General features: G+C 34.7%; 1 protein-coding gene across 1 annotated transcript; it reads left to right on the plus strand.

Annotated features, from left to right (window-relative positions):
- Positions 1-14,610: 14,610 nt before the first annotated feature.
- On the plus strand, positions 14,611-17,796 carry LOC131599435 (IQ domain-containing protein IQM4-like). The gene is made up of 8 exons (XM_058871786.1): positions 14,611-15,161; positions 15,261-15,375; positions 15,628-15,693; positions 15,786-15,874; positions 15,990-16,077; positions 16,194-16,424; positions 16,721-16,822; positions 16,912-17,796. Exons 1-8 carry the CDS (start codon positions 14,764-14,766, stop codon positions 17,338-17,340), a joined length of 1,518 nt encoding a protein of 505 aa, XP_058727769.1. The 5' UTR covers positions 14,611-14,763; the 3' UTR covers positions 17,341-17,796.
- The last annotated feature ends 6,189 nt before the right edge of the window (positions 17,797-23,985 follow it).

A 23,985-nucleotide genomic window follows, 5' to 3' on the forward strand; every position in this document is an offset into this window, starting at 1 on the left:
TACTCCAGTCCACCCCCTTGGAGTGATTTACCTCACCTGAGGATTTAATCCACTAATCACACAAGATTACAATGGTTTTCCACTTAGACAACTTCTAAGTCTTCTAGAGTATATTGATCACAACCTGATCACTCTAGGAACAAACTGCTTAGATACCCTCTAAGACTTTCTAGAGTATTCTGATCAACAACCTGATCACTCTAGTTCTTACAACTTAATGTAAACAAATTCTTTTAAGAGTTACAATGCTTCTTATAAAGCTATTATCACAACTGTGATTATCTCTTAAGTTTAAGCTTAATCTCACTAATATATTACAACAGCAATGTAGTGAGGTTGAAGATGAAGTTTGAGAGCTTTTTGAATTTGACAGCGTTTCTGTATATTTTTGCAAGTGTTCTTTTTCAGCTTCTCATCAGAACTTCTATTTATAGGCGTATGAGAAGATGACCGTTGGGAGCATTTAATGCTTTGCGTGATCCGTACAGCATTGCATTTAATGTTTCACTCTTTTGTCAACTACCTCGAGCCTTGCTTTTGCTGTGTCTACTGACGTTGCCTTTAATAGCTACTAACGGTCCTTTTGTCAGTCAGCGTAGCCTGCCATCTTGTACTTGCTTCTGATCTGATGTTTGTGTAAACAACGTTTGAATATCATCAGAGTCAAACAGCTTGGTGCAGAGCATCTTCTTGTCTTCTGACCTTGAAGTGCTTCTTAGCGTGATACCATGAGAACTTCAGTGCTTCTGCTTCTGATCTCAAGTCCTTCTGATGCTTCTATAGACCATGTTCTGATTCTGCTTGACCATCTTCTGATGTCTTTCCAGACCATGTTCTGATGTTGCATGCTGAACCTTCTGAGTCAGTGCTTCTTGCGCTGATTTTGTGCATACTCTTTATATAATTCCTGAAATGGAAATTGCATAGTATTAGAGTACCACATTATCTCATACAAAATTCATATACATTGTTATCATCAAAACTAAGAATATTGATCAGAACAAATCTTGTTTTAACAATAACTTTTGAAGAAGAGTTAGAGTTAGAAGATGAAGAATCTTCTGAAGATGAGTCAGATGGTGAATCTGATTCTGATCCAGATTCTGATGATGATCCAGAGTCTGGTGGTAGTCATGATTCTGGAAGGGAAAACTCTGAAGATGTAGAGTCTGGAGGACAAGCTTCTGGAAACGATCATGAAGGTGGTGACTCTGGAGGTGGTGGCTTTGGAGTAGGTGACTCTGAAGTAGCGCAAAGGCCATAAAGAGTCAAAACTATACCTAGAAGGTTTGCAGATTTTGACATGTTGCAAGACACAGAAGTTGACTCAGAGGTAGATGTCTTTCAGTGTGCCATGTTAGCATATTCTGAACTAGTGGGTATTGAAGAGGCGCTCAAGAGGTTTGGCTGAATGCCATGAAAGAAGAACTTGAGGCTATAGAAAGAAACAAGACTTGGAAGCTGACAGAACTTCCAAAGAAGAAGAAAGCCATCAACGTCAGATGGGTTTTCAAGGTAAAGTTGAAGCCAGATGGATCAGTTGGTAAACACAAAGCGAGGCTAGTGGCAAGAGGTTTTCTTCAGAAACCTGGGCTAGATTACTTTGAGGTGTTTTCTCCTGTAGCTAGACATGAAACAATCAGATTGGTGATTACGTTAGCTGGAAATATGAATTGGTCCTTGATGCATCTGGATGTAAAGTCTGCATTTCTGAACGATCCATTACAAGAGGAGGTATACGTATCACACCCCCTGGCTTTGTGAAAAAGAATCAGGAAGGGATGGTGTACAAATTACACAAAGCTCTATATGGATTAAAGCAAGCACCCAGAGCTTGGAATTTGAAAATTGATTCATTTTTCAATAAGCAAGGGTTTCAGAAGTGTGAGATGGAATATGAAGTTTATGTGCAACATTCTGGAAGCAATATGATTCTGTTGTGTCTTTATGTTGATGACATATTCCTTACAGGGAGTTGTCCAGAAGATCTGATGAAGTTCAAGAAGGTGCTGATGAATGAGTTTGAGACTACAGACCTTGGAAAAATGTCATATTTTCTAGGGATGGAGATTCTGTACTCAGAAGATGGTATCATTCTGCATCAGCTGAAGTATGAGTTAGAACTTCTGAAGAAGTTCAAGTTGGAGAATTGAAAAGCTGCTGTTACACCGTCCGAAACGAATCAGAAATTGGACTCTGACTCTGAAGGTGAAGATGTTGATGCTACAATCTCCAAATAACTGGTGGGTTCTCTGAGGTATTTGTGTAATACTAGGCCTGATATATGCTATGGAGTTGGATTGGTTAATAGGTTCATGAGTAAACCTAAGTGGTCCCATTACCAAGCTGCTGTCAGAGTCTTGAGATATGTCAAGGGAACTCTGAAGTATGGAATATTGTTTCCTTCTGGGAGAAAGGAAGAATCAGAGTTATTGAGTTACTCTGACTCTGATTGGTGTGGAGACAGATTTGATAGAAGGAGTACTTCTGGATATTTGTTTATGTTTCTGGGAGGTCCTATTTCTTGGAGTTCCAAGAAGCGAGCTGTTGTTGCCCTATCAACCTGTGAAGCTGAGTACATTGCAGGCGCTGTAGCTGCATGTCAAGCCGTGTGGCTTCTGAATCTATTAGAAGATCTGAAGATTAGAGTGAAGAAGCCTCTGAAGATGATGATTAATAACAAGTCTGCAATCAATCTTGCCAAGAACCCGGTGTTACACGGAAGAAGCAAGCATATTGAGACTAAGTATCATTTCTTGAGAAGCCAAGTCCAGAATGGAACATTAGAGGCTGTGCATTGTAGCACCCAGAAGCAGATGGAAGATGTTCTGACAAAGGCAATCAAGACGGATATATTTCTGCTCTTAAGGAATGGAATTGGCGTTGTAAGCTTTGATTGAAGAATATGAATTAAGGGATGGTATTGAAGAATAATTCATATTCAGAAGATGAGCATCAGAAGTTCTGATGTGGGCTGATCTTTTGATGGTTACTCAGAAGATAGTGTTGACCAGAAGTTCTACCTTTTGGGTCCCGTTAGCTTAGCTATTTAGTTAGTAAGGGTACTTTAGTACTTCTTAGTATTGTACTATTTGTACTTTAAACTTGTTCACTTAAGTTTAGTCTGTTAGGGCTTAGGTGGCAATTTTTCTTTTGTATAAATAGCCTTGTAGTAGCTATCATTTATTAACAACGCAAGTAGAATATACAACTTTATTCTCTCTCATTAATCTTTGCGTCGTTATTCTCTTTGTCATCATCTTTATTCTTTGTGCACCAACAGGGCCGACCATATGCAAGTGCATAAAGTACTACAGCACAGAACTCTAAATTTTGGAATGTCCCAAATTTTAAGAAATAATTTTTTTCATAAATATTAATCGAAATAAATAAAATGTTATAATAAAAACTCAATAAATCAAAAAAATCTATGACAAAAATTCAATACAAATAAAAAATTGAAATAGATCAAAACTCAAAATAATTATAATTAAATATATCATTGATTAATACTAATTTTATTTTTTATGTGTCTTTTTAAATTATTATAATTGTATTAATTTTTAAAATTTAGGCTATTTTTTAAAATTTTGAAATTATATATATAATGCTTCTCTAATCTCATCCCACCATTGACTATATGTATTTATCTAGATGAACATTATTGTTGGAGGCTACTTGGAGATCACAATGAGAAAGTTTTTACACTTGAAACACACTTTTATGAGAGACACGCCACATATTCACCCAAAATCTTAAGGTGATAGGTGAGTGAGTTCTCTCACTTATAAAGTGCTGAATCTTCATTTTTCTAATCAATGCGAGACTTCTTCCTCACAGTTGATTCTCAACAATTATTACTATATACCACATTTTATTTAGGTTCATATATGATATGGTATTAACTAGGGGTGGCAAAGCGGGCGGCCCGCCCCGCCTCGCCTCGTCCTGTCATATGCCCGCCAAAAAAAAGAGCGGGGCGGGCAAGCCCGCAAATTGAAATGGGCATAAAAACCTAGCTCGTCCCGCCAAGGTGGAAAATTGGCGGGCGGGGGACTTGCCCGCCTATTTTTTATTTATTATTTATTTATTTTTTAATAGATTTTTCACATAGTTTTTAGAATAATTTTTTATAAAGCATTTTTTAACAAATTTTACTTAAAATATTGCATATATTCACAAATAAATGTATAAAATAAAACCATTAAGAATTAGAATTAGTAGAATTAACTTAAAAAATAGCGAATTTTGACAGAGCGGCGGGTTTTGGCGGGCGGCGGGTTTTGGCGAGCGGCGGGCTTTGGCGGACAGCGGACCTAAAATGTCAACCCAACCCGCCATTTTTTGGCGGGTGCGCGGACCGGGCCGGCCTGGCGGGCCACGGTCTGTTTTGCCACCCTTAGTATTAACCATAAGAAACTAATATCAAACTTGATTATCTTCGTGAAATTGTGATCTTTAATAGCTAGCTATTTGTTATTGCTTTATATGTGGATCTCAAAGTTTTCACGAATCTAAAAGCTTCATGTGTAGGGAAAGTGTCAAAGTATTACTTGTTATGTAGTATGATGACCCTTACTCAATCACCCACTTTGATTATGTGCATTTTTAGAACAAACCTTAGTGTTTTCTAGAGGGTGCGCTTTCCCATTATGTACCTCGACCTAACCGTTCATAAGGTTAGATGTCGAGTTGAGTCTTATTTGTTTTAGACCATACTTCTGTTAGGAAATTATTATCATTAATGCTGACTTAGGCGGGAACAGTTTCCCCCTAAGCCTAGTGAGATGAATCCTGGGTGTAGAAGTAAAACCATCCCATGGCCAAAGTCTTCAGTCTTCAGAATTTGTCCACTTCGAAACTTTGTCTTCGAAATTGTGCCGCCTTTTCTTGAAATCTTATTCTTCAGAACTTCAAGTCTTCAGAGTCTTCAAAACCGCATCTTCAGAGTCTTCTGCACTTGGTCTTCAGAATCCCTTGCCTTCATAACCCAGATCTTCAGAACTTCAATCTTCAGAACCTTCAGCACTTGTTCCTTTAGAAGAGTATACGTTCAAAATCTCTATTGGCTTCCAAATCAGAACCATTTCTCAGAACATAATCCATAGGATCATTGCTACAGCAATATCAGATGTCCTTAGATCTTTCTGATTGTGATCAGATACAAAAGCATACTTGCTTCTCCAAAATATTTGCGACTTGTGTTACACATAGTAACTCGCATATGTTGTTCAACGCTCATCTAGATGATGTTTGTTTAATCTGATAACTTTGATGAACATAGTCTGGCACAAAACACACATCATAACACAAATGGTTCTTTCACAAATATTCCATTGTTATCATCAAAACACAGAGACGTATTGCAGAACCCTATCTTGTTCTTAAAAGGAAATGATATAGTTTCTTGGGATATGTTTTCTTTGTTTTATGCCACACATTTATTTATAGTGCTTAAGGGTGATGGCCTATTACTAGGAATTATTTGATTGTTTTTCAAGTAACCGAAATTATAGTTATTATATTAGTGATTTCATCTCTGATAACATGGTACTCATTTATAAACGGATACATTTCCCTTTAATTTTACTGCCTTTAGATCATTTAATTTATGTCTCTTCGTCTCATTTCCTTAAGGAAAATGTACATAAATACTCAAATGCATTTGTGTTTCTCCTTTTTCTGTTAGAACAAGTTTGGTCCGTAACTATCGTTAAGTTTTGACGATAACAAGGTCTTAAATGTATATAGAACAATTGTATACTCTATCAAGGTTGCTAAATATGCAGATCTAAAGAAAGCAATTTTGACTATGAAGAAGTCAATTTATATGCATCAAATGCTGAGCTAAGCATATACAATATCTGAAGATAAGCAGAATTTGAAGATCAGCAAAGTCTGAAGACTCGCATCATCTGAAGAAAACAGACTTTGTCATAAGGAATGACTCTACAACCTCTGAAGAAGCTTCATTAGCATATTTTCTGAAGCCCCTGTTTCAAAGGGATATTGTCTTTATCTAATAAAGATTCTGATAAATACAATTTCTGAAGCCTCATTCTCATCAGGTTCTGAAGATATTCTCTAACCTCTAATCAAGCTTCAATAAATTCCATCATAAGCCTCTGACTTTAGAAGTTAAGTATGAAGGAGATAGTGACTTTGATCAAGCTTCAACAAACATTTGATGAAAAGTTCCTAATCAAAAAATATCTTAAAGAAGATCTCGTGACAACGGTACACTACCTTATGTCCAACAAAGAAAAAGCATCATCGTCAGTATCTTCACTCACATGTCTCTTCAATTGTTCTATACTGCAAACACAACTCTACTCTGCTCCTCTCAACGTCTTTATGCTATATGTGAAATTAACCTCACTTTACTTGGTTCAAGCTAAAGTACTTCAAAATAATATTTTTGTTGTTTGAATATTCAATCTTTTCCTCTTTAACAAATCTATTTTCATCATCTATTTAAAGATAATTTGAGAGATTAAATATATGATATGAGAACAACGAGAGAGAGAGAGAGAGAGAGAGAGAGAGAGAGAGAGAGAGAGAGAGAATATACGATCATAAGGGTAAAAAGAAGTATGAAGAGAAAAGAAAGTTGGATGAGTCATATTCACAATAGAGTAAGAGACTCAATGAGATGAGAAACAATGTGAATATGATTAAGAGATCAACAGAACATCAAGGCACAATAATGAAGATTATTTGTGCAAAAAGGAGAAGAAGAAGATCAAAGTTTTGGTTCTCAAACACTTAGGAGGTAGTCATTCTATATTTTGCTCATAGTATAAACCTTGTGTATCTGCTTAACTAAAAGAACTCATATAAACACAAAGGATGTTATTACTAGATTCTTTTGTTAAATAATTGGAAGTCTTGAGCCAGGTTGCTTGGGCAAAGAAGTCTCGAGCTAGGTTGCTTGAGCAAGGAAGTCTCCTTCAGGTTTGATTGAGCAAGGAGGTCCTGAACTGGTGTATTTATGCAAGGAAGTCTTGAGCTAGGTTGCTTGAGCAAGGAAGTCTTGAACTGGTGTGTTTAGGCAAGAAAGTCTCATTCATGTTTGATTGAGGAAGGAAGTCTTGTACTGGTGTGTCTAAACATGTTATGATCAGGATTGATTATAGTGGAAATATCTTGTGGGTCAAGGGTATTGGATTGCTCTAAGTTTTGGAGGAACGGGAATATATTGTGTGTCACCTACTTTAATTTTACATCTAATTATCCGTTTTTCATTGAACTCTGTATCTGATTCAAACTTTAATCGTTGTTCAGAATCTGAGCTTCATTATCTGATTTTGAAGTTGAAGTTTCAAAAGGAAGTACAATCTGATATACAAAATTCAACCCCCTTCTTGTGTATATTTTTGTCACCTTCAGTTGGTATCAGAGTCCGGTCTGTGCTATGTCACTTAACGGTGAAACAGAAAAGATTCGGTGAGAAAAACTTGTCTGCTGAGTGTTGTGGTAATTCTTCTAGTACTAGTACTAGTACTAGTACTAGTAATCAACACAATGTTTATCATGCATATAGTTCTTCTGCAAAGAACAACTATTTAGCAAGATCTTCAGCCTTTGATTGAAATTTCTTTAATAGTCAAAGGATGGAAGCTACAGAAGCTGAAGAAAGATGATATGAAAATGTCATTTCAATGTTATGATAAGAGCAACAACAAAAGTATATGACTGTGAAAGAGCATGTGAATAACCAACAAGAGAACTTCATCCAAATCTCTTTAGGTCAAGAAATTTTTTTTGCTCGATGTCATTTGCTTTGTGACATTAGCAACTTTTTCGACACAGACTGATCGTTGATTTAATTTTAATTTTATTTTGTTTTTACTTTTGATTTTGAATTTGTGTTAGATATTAATTAATTTTGAATTACATTATATTTAGTAATATTAGATTTATAATTTTAGTTTATTAATTTTATTATATTTTAGTTTATTAATTTATATATTTTAGTATATTTAGTTTATTAATTTAATTTATTAACTTAATTTATATATTTAATTTATTAATTGGTTTCAGAAATTATTATTTTAAAAAAAATAGTGACGTTATTTCCATATCACTAGTTAATGACATGTAAATCACGTCACAACCATCAATTATTGTTCACGTTTAAACTAAAAAAAATAGTGACGTGATCTTCACGTCACAACTTTGTGACATGGAAATCACATCGCAAATAAAACTGCTTTTTTGACCCACTATCTACTACGCCTGCTCGGACTACAATGTTGGAGATTTCTATGCAAACTTTTGCGACATGATTTTCACTTCATTAATTAGTGACATGAAAATCATGTCACAACTTAGTTGTCACTCGCTCTCCTGCGACATAATTAGTCATGTCACAAAAATCAATTTGTGATGTGATTTTGCTTATTGTGGCGTGAAAATCACGTCACTAATAAATGTTTTTTTTAGTGCCACTTCTAATCACTACAACGCGGTTGGATTGATCCAAATACCCTCATTATGATCATTTCTAGTACAAGATTCATTCTCATTTTGATCGTTTCTTGTACAAGATTCAATGCCAACACCAATATCACCTTGATCTTCAATGTTTTCATCAACTATTTTGTTAGATAAAAGCACTATAGACCATTTCGTACTTGTCGGATCATTGACATAGAACACTTGTTTAGCTTGAGAGGCTAGAATGAAAGGCTCATCTTTGTACCCTACCCTATTGAGATCCACTTGCAAAAATCCTGACTTATCCATTCGTATGCCACTATTATTTTCAACCCACTTGCAACCAAATATAGGAATCTGAAACTTCGCGTAATCAAACACCAAAATGCGCTCGATAACCCCAAAATATGACAAATTTGCAAATTTCGGATTTAAGTCATTCGCACTTGATATGTGCATTGCTTCAGCTACCAAGGTAACACCACTATTTTGCATAGTACTTTTATCATCCTGTTCTTTGGTATAAAATGTGTATCCATTAATTGCGTATGCGCTATAAGAAAGCACAATTACACTTGGACCATAGGCTAAACATCTCAACCTTTCTGTTACTGAAGCAGGATCTGAACGATACTTTGAATAAATATGATCCCTAAACCACGGTATGAAACTTCGATTGTGCTCTCGTACTATCCAGCTCTCATTTCTATTTGGATTTAAATCTCGGAGAACAACCTTGTGCATTTCAACATACGGCTCAACCTCAATCTCATTGTGCAGAACATACAAGTGCGCTTGATCCCGTTCGACCAATGATACTGTCACAACTTTATTTCCAATTAGCCTTTTTCCTTCTTTTTTTCGACAATATGAGATTTGGGGAGTCCAATTGATTGAACATTTGACAGATATTCAGTACAAAACTCAACCGCTTCTTCAACAACGTATCGTTCGGCAATACAACCCTCCGGTCGACTTCTGTTTTTCACGTACCCTTTTAATATTTTCATATAACGTTCAGCAGGGTACATCCATCTCATATAAGCTGGTCCGCACAATTGTGTCTCTTTCACAAGATGAACGACTAGATGAACCATTATGTCAAAAAACGAGGGAGGAAAATACATTTCAAGATCACATAAAGTAACAACTATCTCTTTTTGCAATGTTGGTAAGATCGCGGGATCGACCACCTTACTGCAAATTGACCTGAAGAAGAAACACAGCTTAGTTATTGCGCTTCTTACTTTTTCTGGCAGAATAGAACGTATACCTATTGGTAAAAAATGTTCCATTATAACATGGCAATCATGCGTCTTCAAACTCTTTAACTTGAGGTCTTTCATGGACACAAGTCTTCTATTATCTGAAGAGTAGCCTTCTGGAACTTTAACTTCACTGAGGAACTTACACAATGTTTTCTTCTCCTTTCTAGATAGAGTGTAAACAGCAGGTGGCAGATATGTTCGTCTTCCTTTCGCCACGGGTCCCAATTCAGTTCTCATTCCCATGTTTACCATGTCCTTCCTTATGTTAAGGCCATCCTTAGACTTTCCTTGTATATTGAGTAACGTACCTATGACGCTGTCAAATACATTTTTTTCAATATGCATAACATCCAGGAAATGTCTTACATACAACGACTTCCAATATGGAAGTTCAAAAAAAATTGACTTCTTCTTCCACCCACCCTTGACAAGTGAATGTGCAAAAGGCTTGCCAAACTGAGTGCTCACATCTTTCACCTTTTCAAAAATTTGATCACCTGACCAAAAAGGCGGGGCTGTACGATGTTCGGCCTTTCCATTGAATGCTTTTCTCCACCCACGGTAGTGATGATTAGAATTTAAGAATCTACGATGGCCGAGAAAGACATTCTTCTGACAAAGCTCCAATCGTGTCGTATCGGTTTCATCTTCACAAACAGGACACGCCTTTTGACCTTTATTGCTGTACCCGGATAGATTTCCGTATGCTGGAAAATCATTGATTGTTCCAAACAACATCGCCCTCAAGTTGAAACTTTCCTTCCTATACCCATCGTAAACCTCCACACCGTTCTCCCACAAAAACTTTAAATCTTCGATTAAGGGTGCCAAGTATACGTCTATGTCATTCCCTGGTTGTTTAGGCCCAGAAATTAGCATAGATAACATCATGTACTTACGCTTCATACATAGCCACGGAGGTAGGTTATAAATCATAAGAATCACAGGCCATGTGCTATGCGAGATACTTTGAATACCATGCGGGTTCATTCCATCAGTAGACAATGACAACCGAAGGTTTCTTGCTTCTTTTCCAAATTCAGGATAATCAGTATCAACTTTCATCCATTGTGGTGAGTCTGTCGGATGTTGCAACTTTCCATCAATATTTCTTTCATCTGCATGCCAAGTCAAGTGTCTTGAATCGGTCTCACTACGATACATGCGTCTAAATCTCGGAATTATAGGAAAATACCATAAGACTTTAGCAGGAGACAACTTTTTCTTATATCGAGGGGCACCACATTTAGGACACTCATTCAACGCTGCATACTCGTTTCGAAACAAAACGCAATCGTTTGGACATGCATGTATCTTATCATAGCTCATGCCAATAGAGGACAACATCTTTTTGGCTTCATACGTTCGATTGGGAAGAAAATTATCCTTTGGTAGCATATCTTTCATAAGGGCTAATAACTCTGTGAAACTTTTATCCGACCATCCATTGTCCGCCTTTAAGTTGTACAACTTTAACACCGCAGATAATCTTGTGAATTTTGAACAACCATCATACAATGGTTTCTCTGCATCGCTTACCAACCTCTCAAACATTTTGGGACAATCCTCAAGATCTTCTTCAAGCGCTTCTGCAATCTCTTCGACTCGATCGCAATCGTATGTGTCTGTGCAATCGTCGTTTGAAGCATACTTCCTATTACACCTCGACTCAGCATTCCCGTTACTTTTCTCACCATGCATTGTCCAACATGTATAACTTCTATCAATTCCAAACCGTAGTAAATGGGATGCCAACTTATTCCCGTCAAACTTACCCCCATAACAGCAACCCAAGCAAGGACACGGCATTCGAAGCGGGTCTTCGGAGTGCGCAACCGCAAACTCAACGAATTCCCATACCCCTTTCTCGTACTCTTTCGACAATCGGTTTGAATTCATCCATGTCTTATCCATGTCTTAATTAAGATAAACAAATGCTTCTTGGTTTCTCTATCAGGTACTAAGGAATTCTGTCAAGATAATAAATAGCTATCATCATAATAGAATACCTAATCAGAATACCTAATCAGAATACCCGATTTCTTAAAGAAGACATTACCTTATTTCAAGGTAATATAAGTCCACAAACCAAAAAACTGGTTGAGAGACACTAAATTGATATTAAATAGAACCATAAACAATAAACTATAAGCAGAAAATAACAAACTATAAGCAAGAAGAAAAGGATAGTAACCTGAGTTAGACTTGATGTGGGAGATGGGTAGGTTTGAATCGGCGTTGTACAAGTAGAAACCAGAGACTTCAAAGTAACTGTAAAATTAAACACACACACACACGATGCAGTTAAATAATATGATTAAAATTATAAAGTCCAAGACCATTTTATAATTAACCTACTTCTAGGGATTTTACTAAAACTGTTTTAGCAAGCAATTCAAAGACAATAGGGATTTTACTAAAACTGTTTTAGCAAGCAATTCAAAATCCTAACACAACCAAACTCACTACAATACAACAATACAAAATCCTAACACAACCAAACTCACTACAATACAAAATCCTAACACAACCAAACTCACTACAATACAAAATCCTAGAAATAAGAAAAAGGATAATATAACCAGTAAACCAAGAAATAAGAAAACTCAACATCACTGAACCAATCTGAACAGCTTGTTAGAGATATTAACCAACAAGGAGTTCCACTGAACAATTTAATTTAAGCATTTAATTGAATATCTTATTGACAATGCATAGCACTGTCATTGTATCGGAGCTTGACAAGAGGTAATAAGTTCAAATTGTTCCACCCAAAAGCTTCTACTTAAATTATATTTGATAAACTACAAAACAATGTGATATTCAACTCAGATTTATATGAGTTTATCCAAAAATAAATCAGTTATACTAAACTCAATTCTATTAAAACTAATTCTACTAAATTTAATTATGTCTAAATCAATTTTGTCCGGTCCAAACACATTATTATACTTTTTTCTATGAGCCTTGCAAATTGCTCATAATGATAAACTTTAATTTTGAAAGAAACACTAACAATAAAAAAATTCAAATAATTTATCCCAAAAGTATTAACAAAGAACATAAACATATTACTCTATTCAGATTCCACATTTTACCAAGTTTTAATTACCTAATGAATTAATAATAACGATTACAGTATAAACAAGCATTAAATTAAATTAATTCTATCCTATCATCTTGGTTCATGTACACAAGAAAATGGGTGCTATCCCTATCCTATCATCTTGGTTCATGTACATTAGACCCGACTCGACCCATGAATGAAACTCCAGCCAAAGGCAAAATAATCGGGTGCTACTCAGAACACCATGAACGTTAGTTCTTCTCACTGTTGAGACTATCTCAAAGCAACGTGCACTCTTATCACTGTTCTATTTAATTCTATCATGCTCAAATTTCATATCTATCTCTATCTTGTAAAATATATGGACAGTGAGAATATTCCACAAGAATATAAAAGCACCACTTATAGAACTTCAGGATGAGAGAACCTTAATAGAATTTCATGCTACTAAAATAGGATGAGAGAACTCTAATCTTGTGAGAAAACTTACATTGAGAAGATACGTCGAACACCTCGTCTGCAAGATTGAACACCTTTTCTGCGGTTTGAAACGGCGAGGGGAGTGCAGGAAGAAGACGGTGGCTTCAGCTTCGTGAATGAAATTGGATTCTTCTTTGAATTCGTGGTTGAGTTTTCTGGAATGAGCTTGAAATCGTGAGGGATTCTGAAATGTTAGTAGAAAGTTTAAGTTTTCTGGGCAGAGAATGAAAGAGGAATTAGGGATTCTGAAATATGAAACGCGCGTTAGAAAAATTGGTTTTTAAAAATTTTAATTTGATAAAGGCTATGACAGCGCTTCTGAAAAGCGCCTTCGTAGCCAGGCCTTTACCAGCACTTTTTGGGGAAAAAGCGCTCTTGTAGCCCACCCCTATAGCAGCGCTTCTGAAAGCGCTTTCATAACCCCCCTATAAGAGCGCTTCTGAAAAGCGCTTTCGTAACCCCCCCTATACCAGCGCTTTTAGAAAGCGCTTTCGTATCCCCCCTATACCAGCGCTTTTGGAAAGCGCTTTCGTACCCCCCCTATAAGAGCGCTTTTTTAGCGTGTTTTTTAATTTTGTTTTTAGCAAAGCCTATACCACCGCTTTTTCCTAAAAGCGCTTTCGTAGGGGTGCTGCTAAAAGACAAATTTGGTATAGTGAATTTAATCTTTTGAATCATACGATATCCACTTTCTTATTTCTTTTCTTTTTCTCTGTGGCTCCTCTTAAACCTCTCATAGAAAAAAATATTAATCTTCGATCAATTTAATCTTCTATATAATTTTATAAAATAATTAAAATAATATTATTTTTTTACTAATCAAAACTCACAAAAGACATAAATATCGATTAAAATAAGTTTTTGCTACATGAAAACAAACATACAAATATTAAAGTTGTGTTGTAAAATTTGATAAAAATGAACAAAATTGATTAAAAAAACATTTCATATCATTGAATATCTAAGAAGCTTACTTTCTTTGACTAGTAGACTCACCTATTTTTTTTTTCCTATTGTTCCATAATTCTATCAATTTATAGACCCATACTAAAAAAAAAACAATTGTTGACTATACTTTATATTTTTAGTCATATCCTCTACAAGGGATTATTATCCTCCTTATTACAAACCAAAAAAACGATTTGAACAACTCTATCAAACACGTGGATTGGACCTACTTTTTTTCTTCCATTTTGTTAAGTATTCCCACAAGTAAAATTTGAACTTTATAGTATAACACACCTTTTATAATTTCCTCATTCGAAAGTGTTGCGAAAATTCCTTGTTGAATTCAACTACTACTATTTTACTTTCTCTCTTTCTTTCTTCCACTTTGACACGTATTTGAATACCAAACTTACATATATATAACCATTGAAATACACACATCTTATTCATTCACTTTTGATATTAATCTCTTATTCTAAGACTCACTCATACTTCAATTCATAGTTCATATATATTCTTCATCAATTTTTTTTGTTGAAATTGGTGTGAATTTTTATCTCTATGGGATTATCACTTTCTATTTTAACATCAGCTTGGGAAGAAATTGTGAGACATTCACTTTTTAGTTTTTCATTCACCTATAGTTTTGGTTCCAAAGATGGTGCTATGATTCTGAGAGCAAGGAGCTTTAACAAAAGAGAATCAGAAGCTAAAACAAGAAACATTTCAACTAGGTTAGAGGATTATAGACCAGAACATGTGACCCTTGAAACAAATGATGAGGAAAAATTGCACCAAAAAGCTGTTCCTTTGCTTTCTTTGCCTAAAGAAGTTGTTTTCTCTTCACCAAGACCAGTTTGTGAGCTTGATGCTGCAGCAACTAAGGTTCAGAAAGTTTATAAGAGTTATAGAACTAGAAGGAATCTTGCTGATTGTGCTGTTATTGTTGAGGAACTTTGGTTAGTTTTGTTGAAAAACATTTTTTTTTATTCTTTTTTTTTTTTTTTAAGGTTAGGGTTTTTCTTAGACTTATGTTTTATATGATATGTTTTTTTAAGGTGGAAAGCATTGGATTCTGTTGCACTTGAAAGAAGTTCTGTTTCATTTTTTGATGAACAAAAACAAGAAACTGCTATGTCAAGATGGGGAAGAGCAAGAACAAGAGCAGCTAAGGTATATATTTTATGTGAAATTTAATTTGGTTAGGTAATACCAATACCTCTGAAAAAATATGTCTGTGTCCGTATTCGTCTTCGTATTGAACACCTGTATCGATAATTGTGGTTAGGTTTAATTTATATATTTTTTTAAATTATTATCGATGTCGTTGTATGGGAGTGTCTGTGATTTATCATATGTTATATTAATATTATTATATTATTTTAAGTGGTTTATAATTTGTTAATTATTGTTTCTTTTGTACAGGTTGGAAAAGGTTTGTCAAAAGATGATAAAGCACAAAAATTAGCACTTCAACATTGGCTTGAAGCTGTAAGTTATTTAATTAATTATCCTGTAATAATATTAAATTAATTAATCTAAGAGTAATAATAATTAACAATGTTCTTTTTTCTTATATGTAGATTGACCCACGTCATAGATATGGACACAATTTGCATTTATATTATGATATTTGGTTTGCAAGCCTAAGCACTCAACCATTTTTCTATTGGTATGGTTTTATTTTATGATTCTTAATCACCTATATCTTATTGATAATAGTAATATTAATGAAATTGGTGAAAAACATAGAAGTTGAGGTTGATCTTGATGGTTAATTTTTGTAGGTTGGATGTTGGAGATGGTAAAGAAATAAATCTTGAGAAATGTCCGAGGGCGACTTTACAACGTCAGTCAATTAAATATCTTGGACCGGTAAGTTATTGATAGGCGCCAATATCATAATTTTAATTATGTATAAGTCGAACATCAGACACGTCTTTAATTTGAAATTTTATTATGTATAATCTAATGTGTATGTTTGGTTGCAGAAAGAGAGGGAAGAATATGAAGTAATTGTTGAAAAGGGGAAGTTGGTCTATCGACATGGTGGAAAATTTGTGGATACAGATGAAAAGTCTAAATGGATATTTGTTCTTAGCACCACTAGGGCTTTGTATGTTGGAAGGAAACAAAAGGGTGCTTTTCAACACTCTAGCTTTTTGTCTGGGGCTGCAACCACAGCTGCTGGAAGACTAGTGGCACAACAAGGTGTCCTAGAGGTAAAAACTCAAAACTCGCATTTTATTCTACCTATATTCTTCGTAATTGAAAATCTCTCGACCGTTAGATAAAAATCAGATGATCAATATTTTAACTTTATATGAAATTTGATTTAGAAAATAGTAACACATATATTGTCTAATTTTCATCTAATGGTCAAGATTCACAACGATTGAAAATCGTAACTATAGACAATATAGATAACCGATTTTCTTAACATATCATAGAGATGTCATATTGTAGTTTGTATAATCAATTTGGCTTAAGAGTATTGTTTGTTGTATAAATATTGCAGGCAATTTGGCCTTATAGTGGACATTATCACCCAACTGAAGAGAATTTCAAAGAATTTGTTAGCTTTCTTGAAGAGCACAATGTAGACCTCTCCAATGTCAAGGTAAATTTTCATCTAATTTAACAAAAATTAAATAAACTAATTATGGAATAAATTTAGTAATTTTTGTTTTTTTTCTTTAATTTTTTCAGAGATGTGCTATAGATGATGATGCTCCTTCATTTATTGGAAATAATGAGCCACAACAAATTTCGGGACCTACTCAAATTTCTCAATCAATGCCTACCAAGATTGTCACCAACAAAGGAATCAAAATCAATAAAGCAACAGAGGCTAAAGACAAGAAAATTGAGGGGCCAATATTTGACTCTTCCAAGAGATTATCATGCAAGTGGTCGACAGGGGCTGGAGCTCGGATTGGGTGTGTGCGTGACTATCCTGAGCACCTTCAATCAAGGGCATTGGAGCAAGTTAATTTGTCTCCTAGGCCTGCTTCTGCAAGACCATATAAGTATGGCCCAATACCTTCTCCAAGGCCAAGCCCAAAAGTTAGGATCTCTCCTAGGCTTGCTTACATGGGGTTGCCTAGCCCAAGAGCCTCAATTCAAGTCGCAAATTGAGGCAACATTCAAGGATTTAGATCGAATATTGAATATCTTACTTCATTCATAAAATACTTTTGACTCAGAGATTAACGGTTGAATTTATCTGAATGAATTCAATCGACGATCTTTGACTACTAAATGAGAAAAGGATTCATCAAAAAATTGTCGCCTAAAGCGACAATTGAATTGATGAAAATAGATAGACTAATTTTTTATTTTTTTTGGGATTTGTTTATTCCTTTATTCTTTTACAAATTTGGTTTTTTTTTTTATAGCATATTTGGTTATGTTTTGGTACACGCCTTTGACAAAAGAGCTACCATTCTCTTGTAGTTTTTGTGGAAACTTTTTGAAAGGAAATACAACATGCTATTAGACTTTCTACTAAGACAAACATGCTATTAGACTTTCTATGTTTTTCTATAAGTTGACTTAGTCAATTATTTATTTGTTGTAATTAGAGTACAAAATTTATAATTATATCATCATTATTATTTTTATTATATTGGGTTAATACCATTTTACCCCCTGCCATATAATCTCTTCTGGTTTTACCCCCTGTAAATTTTTTTTTTTTTGAAAAACAACCTTGTCATTTCAAAATACTAACTTTTTAGCCCCTAAAGTCAAAATCCGCAGGAAAATCTGCAGGTTTCCTACGGATTTTCCAGCGGATTTTGACTTTAGGGACTAAAATGTTAGTATTTTGAAATTACAAGGTTGTTTTTCAAAAAAAAAAATTACAGGAGGCAAAATCAGAAAAGACCTATATGACAAGGGGTAAAATGGTATTAACCCTATTATATTTAACTATTTTGCTGACGATGTTGACATGTACAATTTTTCTCAAATAAATCTCATTTTTTACGCATTGTAAAAATTGTTGAATTAAGAGGTGTATATATCATCACTTTGAATTTTTAACTATTATTAAGTTGTACATCACATATTAACTTTAAGACCAGGGCCGGCCCTGTGCATGTGCAGGAAGTGCTATAGCACGGGGCCCCAAATTTTAGGGGTCCAAAATTTTAAAAGGTCCAATTTTTTTCCATAAATATTAATTGAAATAAATAAAATATTATGATAAAAATTCAATAAATCAAAAAATTTTATAATAAAAACTCAATAAAATACAAAAATTGAGATAGATCAAAATTCAAAATAATTTTAATTAAATATATTATTGATTAATACATAAATATAATTTTTATGTGTCTTTTTTAATTATTATAATTGTATTTATATTTTAAATTTGGGTCCATTTTCAAAATTAGAACGGGGCCTCTACGTTGATTGGGCCGGCCCTGTTTAAGACATAATGTATAAGGGTCATTTCTCTATTCAATATTGTCTCACAACCAACAAAAAAAAGAAAATGTTACATCTCTAACCAAAACCTTCATGCATCTATCATATAGATTACCTTTTTTATAGATTTAATATTTTACTTATTTATAAGCAATGAGAGACTTAAAGATTAACACTTGTTGAATCCACCAATTCTTGATCTTCCTCTGCAATATATTGAAAGTATTTGTGAAAGAGAACATAAAGCCATATTGGCGGTAAGCATAGTGTCGCGGGGAAAAATCGTATCTTTTTTGTGGATGAGACACCTGATGCCTTCTTTGGGCTCGAGTGCTCAAAAAATGATTTTTCTTTTGTTTCGACCAAACTTTTTATTGTTTCCAAAGTAGGAAAAGGAAAAAAGCTGCAATAACCTTAAAAGTGGAGGAGAGATCTTTGGGTAAGAGGGTTGGTTATACGAAGGGAAGGTATTAGCACCCAACGTATCTATAGTACTATATAGGTTTCTTTTCTATGTTTTTCATTCCATGTTATTGAGAGGTTCTTGTGAAATAGGTGGGACCTAAGGTGTTTGTTTGATTATGCTCGCAAAGATCATCGCGATCCTCTGCATACATATCCCTTAGAGGGAATCAGAGCATCTGTAGCTCGGGGTCTAAGGGTGCTAAGGTTTGAATGGTTTGAGGGAGAAGTTTTGCTCGCCAAGGATACGACCTTGTGCCTACGTATTCTCAAAGGGATGTTGAGAAAGTCAGAGCAATCGTAGTTCCCACTTATGCTAGTGGAAGCAAAGGATAAGAGACAAATGTCATCTAAATGTTCGATGTATCTAATCTATATCATCACATACATCTGTTTGTTTTTTGTTTGAAAATCTTTTCATTATAAGCCCTGGGCCATGCCACTTATGGTGCTTAGAATGATAAAGATGCTTTTTAGCCAGCCTTGTGGCAAAAACTTTCAATGAAGTCAGCCTTGTGACAAAAAGTTTTGATTAATCAGCCAGCCTTGTGGCAAAAGTTTCAATGAAGTCAGCCTTGTGACAAAAACTTTGATTAATCAGCCAGTATGGTGACAAAAAGTTTGATTGATCAGCCAGCCTTGTGGCAAAAAAAAGTTTGATTGATTGATTGATTGATTGATTGTTTGTGATGATATAGAAGAGATACTCCTATCATAGAGATGATAAATGTCTAATCTCCTAGGGTATTTGTTTTGGATATTGGGGATGCTTATAAGAAGCCCGTGGGTCCTTGTACGAAGCCCAAGAGGAGGCTATCCGAGGGTCCTTGCATTGTAAGCCCAAGAGGAGGCTATGGGAGGGAAAATCGAGGGTCCTTGCATTGTAAGCCCAAGAGGAGGCTATGGGAGGGTCACTCGTTTGTACAAAGCCCAAGGGGAGGCATGGTATAGTTGGTTTGAGCTCTTAGAGCGATTTCACCGGGAAACCATACTCTATGTCCTAACCTAAACTAGGGAGATTCTTTGCACGAAGCCCAATAGGAGGCTATGGGGAACCTAGTGTTGTACTAAGTTGAACAAGTATATAACACAATCACAAATATGAACAAGTACGAGCAAATATGAACAAGTACATGAACAAATATGAACGAGTATGAACAAGCACATATATATGACAAGGTGTGTGTATACAATGGAGTTTATGAAGGAAATATACCTGTAAGCATGATCCGTTTGTAAACACGGGGGCTCGGGACTTATACTCGGGGAAAGGCCCACTTGAGTTTATTCAAAGCTATGTAAACAGGTATTTACAAGGGGCTTGGGACTTATACCTACATGGAGGCCCATGGTATTTTTGGGAAGATTTAAAGAAAACCTTCATTTTTGATTAGTTATTCAAAATTAAATATAAACTGATCGAGGTATGTACAAAAAGGTGAATGTACAATGAAATACCTAATTTCATGTACGGGAATGGGACTTATACCTATGTGGAGGCCCCTGTTTTATTTTATAAAACATGGTTGATTGTTTTATTAACAGACGCAAGGTTTCGTCGTTTGAAAATCTTTGAAAGTTTTGTTTTGAAAAAGTTTTCTGTACAAAGAAAAACTGTACAAATAAAAAGGAAAGGGACTTATACTCTCTAATATTCGAGAGGCCCACGTTTGAAAATCAATTGATCAATCTAAAAAGATTTAATCAATAGTTTCTTTTGAAAAGAAAAACCAAAAAGAAACGGTTTATCGTTTTGAAAAATTGTGATCGTTTGTTTTAAAACGGTTTGAATTTTGACAAGAGTCAACTTAATTAAGATAAAAATAAATTTCATGCTTAATTAATACCTAAATAATTAGGGTTTGATCACAAAATATTTACAACTGATTAAGTTTGAAAACTCAAATAAAAAAACAAATTTTAAAGTATAAAAAATACTTAAAAATATGTCATTTTAAACTCAATTAAAAATGTATTAAATTAATATTTTTTTGTGATTTTTTTGGATGTTCTTAAAATATACCTATTAAGTAAGAAGTGTAAAAAAATGAAGTGAAAATGATGAATTTTGATTGGTTAAATAATTAATTGAAGTTGTAAAGAAATTGAAGAAAATAAGTGTTAAAAATTGGGTTTTGTCACCACAAGGACTTGAACCCACGCACTCAAGGTTACCAACCAAAACAAAAGCCAACTGAGCCACGCTTGTGGCTTGTAAGTAACACGCGTTTGATAAAATATATTTTCCAACCAAAATTCAAAACTTATGAACCAAAAAACGCGCCAAGAACACAATCCCAATTTGAATTTGAATTTCTTTGAAACTGGATTGTTTTGATCAAGTAGATATTCTATCTTGCTCGATTTTTCACAAGGAACATGATGGTACCATTTAATTTCATTTATTTTCACTCTAGGGGCATTGATTCTCTGATGAACATGAAGAACCCTAATTTGATGATTCATTCTGAAATCGTGTATGTGCAAGTTATGATGCAATTGATTGAGGGTTAATGATCCTCATGTGTGCAGAAACAAGATGGTAAATCAGTTTTTCATTTATGATGCATGTATGATAGAGTTTGAAGTTCAAGTGTACTTACCTCAAAAATGGCAAAACTGGAAATCGAATTCTTCAGTAGAGGTGTTACAGAAGTTGTTTGATGATCTAGATAGCTTCAATGGACCTTAGGGAAGGTGTTTGAATGCTTGGCATGGATTGAATTCATCTGGATCATTCCATGGAACCCGATCTGCAGTAGGGCCAAGTGTGAATCGAGCTTGATGATTCTGAGGTTTTTGGTTGATGATGAGTGTTGGGATAGTTCATATGAAGTATATGGATGGTGTTTGAAGTGTTAGTTTGGACAGAAATGAGCCTGAGTGAAATTTGGCATGATAAGGCTCAATATGTGTTCATATGGAAGTGAGGTAGTGATTCTGAGATTTGAAGTGTTTTGGGGTGTATGAATGGATCAAGCACATCCCATATGATGCTTATGAGTTGTGGGAAGCATTAATTTGGTTAGAACTTCAAGGGTTTAGAGGTTGAGATTTCTACCTCTTTGAAACTTAAGAAACTTGCAATTCAAGAAAGAAAGAGAAAACCTATCTTTTGTGAGGTTTTGGTGTGATTTTGAATGAAGTTTGGACCTCTATTTATAGGCCAAGAGTTCTGAACTCAGACCTTTGCAAGTTGATCAAAGAAGTGATGATTTGGCTTAAGAGATAAAAAGGAATCTTTTACATTTAATGCAAAATGGTTAAAGTAACTTAACCATGGTCATTCTTCCAAGCTTCTTATCCTCTTCCATTCTGATCTTCAAATCATAAAATATCTTCAATTATTGCCTTGATGCATCATTACTTGCATTATTTGGCAAATTGGTTCATAACTTAGTGAAAATGGTTTGAAATTTCAAGTGAAAATGATCACTAAATGCATAATTCAATACCATAGCTATGCTCCATATTTTTTCATGCTCTTGGACATTTTGGAAAGCTAATATTACACACTTCAAAACCCTAGTTGAAAGTTTCTTCAAGACCTTTAAGGAAATGGGTGAAAAAGATCCATGAACTTTGAAGAAAATGAGGTTTTAAGTGAAATTTTCAAAAGATACCAACTTTGAAGCTCCATATCTCTTAAATGGTTGATCTTTTGGAAAAAAATTATATGTGACAAAGTTGTTCATTGGATCAAAATCTACAACTTTCATGTTGGAAGTTTTTTTCAGTTTGTAGGTGAAATTTTGAGAAATTCCCTTCCAAAGTTTGGAAAAAACCATTGAAAAACACTTAGAAAATTTTCTAAGTATAAAAGTCAAACTTTGACTTTTTGATTCTTGATTGATTTTCTTGATTTTTCTTGATCAAATGACTTCATATATCATATATTGATGATTCAAAACTTCAAAAGTCAAGGTTGATCAAAATTCCCCAAAAGTCAATGGTGATCTTGTGCAGTTGACTTTTTCACACGAATCGCGTTTCTGGAGATTTTAAGTGAACCAAGCTATCCTCACCAAATGAATGGTATGAATGGATCATATTGAGTTATTGGAGGACCTTGAGCCATGGTTTAAGTTATGGCACCATCTTCTGATTAAAAAGTCAGTTGTTCAGTGAATTAGGTCAAAAACCCTAATTGTCGACCTGATGAGATTGATGACTGTGGATCTTGAATTGAGATGTAATTTCCATTGGATGTTGTCATAGGGATTATTTTAAGATGATTGAAACCTTTGATTGACTTCCTGGGGATTTCTAGGGTTTCCCAAATGTGATCCCTGATTTCAGCCCCTGATAGTTCAAAAAACCCTAATCTGATGATTTGAAATTTCATTGTTGATCAGTCCCTGTGTTGGAGATGTCTTGAGTCAATAGATTAGGCCAAAATGATGTACTTGGGGTCTTGAGGTCATGTCCCAAGTCATTAGGTCAAATCCTGAGCAAAAGTCAGGAGTATGCTATCTTCAGTCAAAACCCTAATTTGGTTGATTCAGTGCCTTTGAGCTTGTTGAAATGAATCTCTGGGGACCAAATGTTGATTGTTGATGAAGATGATTCATTTGAGATGAAGGGAGAACAAAGCCCTAATTGATTGTTGCTTGTACTGGTGAGTGATTTCTTGATTAAACCCTGCTGAGCACAAGTAGCAAACACAAGCTATGCAATTTGTTAGAGATGCAAATGATGCATATGCACATGATATGAGGTGGTATCTTAGGTCAAAAATTGGGGTATGACAGATGCCCCTATTTAAGTTTCTTCAACCTGAGATATGAAGATTGAAAATCTTCGTTTTGATAGGGTGGAAGAGACTTAAATATCAGAAGACGCGAATTTTGGACCTAAGATACCAAAATCGCGAATGATGCAAGGATG

The sequence above is a fragment of the Vicia villosa genome, linkage group LG4, assembly GCF_029867415.1.
Source record: "Vicia villosa cultivar HV-30 ecotype Madison, WI linkage group LG4, Vvil1.0, whole genome shotgun sequence".
NCBI classification, from domain to species: domain Eukaryota; kingdom Viridiplantae; phylum Streptophyta; class Magnoliopsida; order Fabales; family Fabaceae; genus Vicia; species Vicia villosa.

Bases quoted from the DNA above. Each gene is read 5' to 3' on its own strand.
- LOC131599435 (XM_058871786.1), top strand. From the start codon at position 14,764: ATGGGATTATCACTTTCTATTTTAACATCAGCTTGGGAAGAAATTGTG. The intron at 16,078-16,193 runs GTAAGTTATTGA...GTTTGGTTGCAG, and splicing joins CAATTAAATATCTTGGACCG to AAAGAGAGGGAAGAATATGA. The intron at 16,823-16,911 runs GTAAATTTTCAT...TAATTTTTTCAG, and splicing joins TAGACCTCTCCAATGTCAAG to AGATGTGCTATAGATGATGA.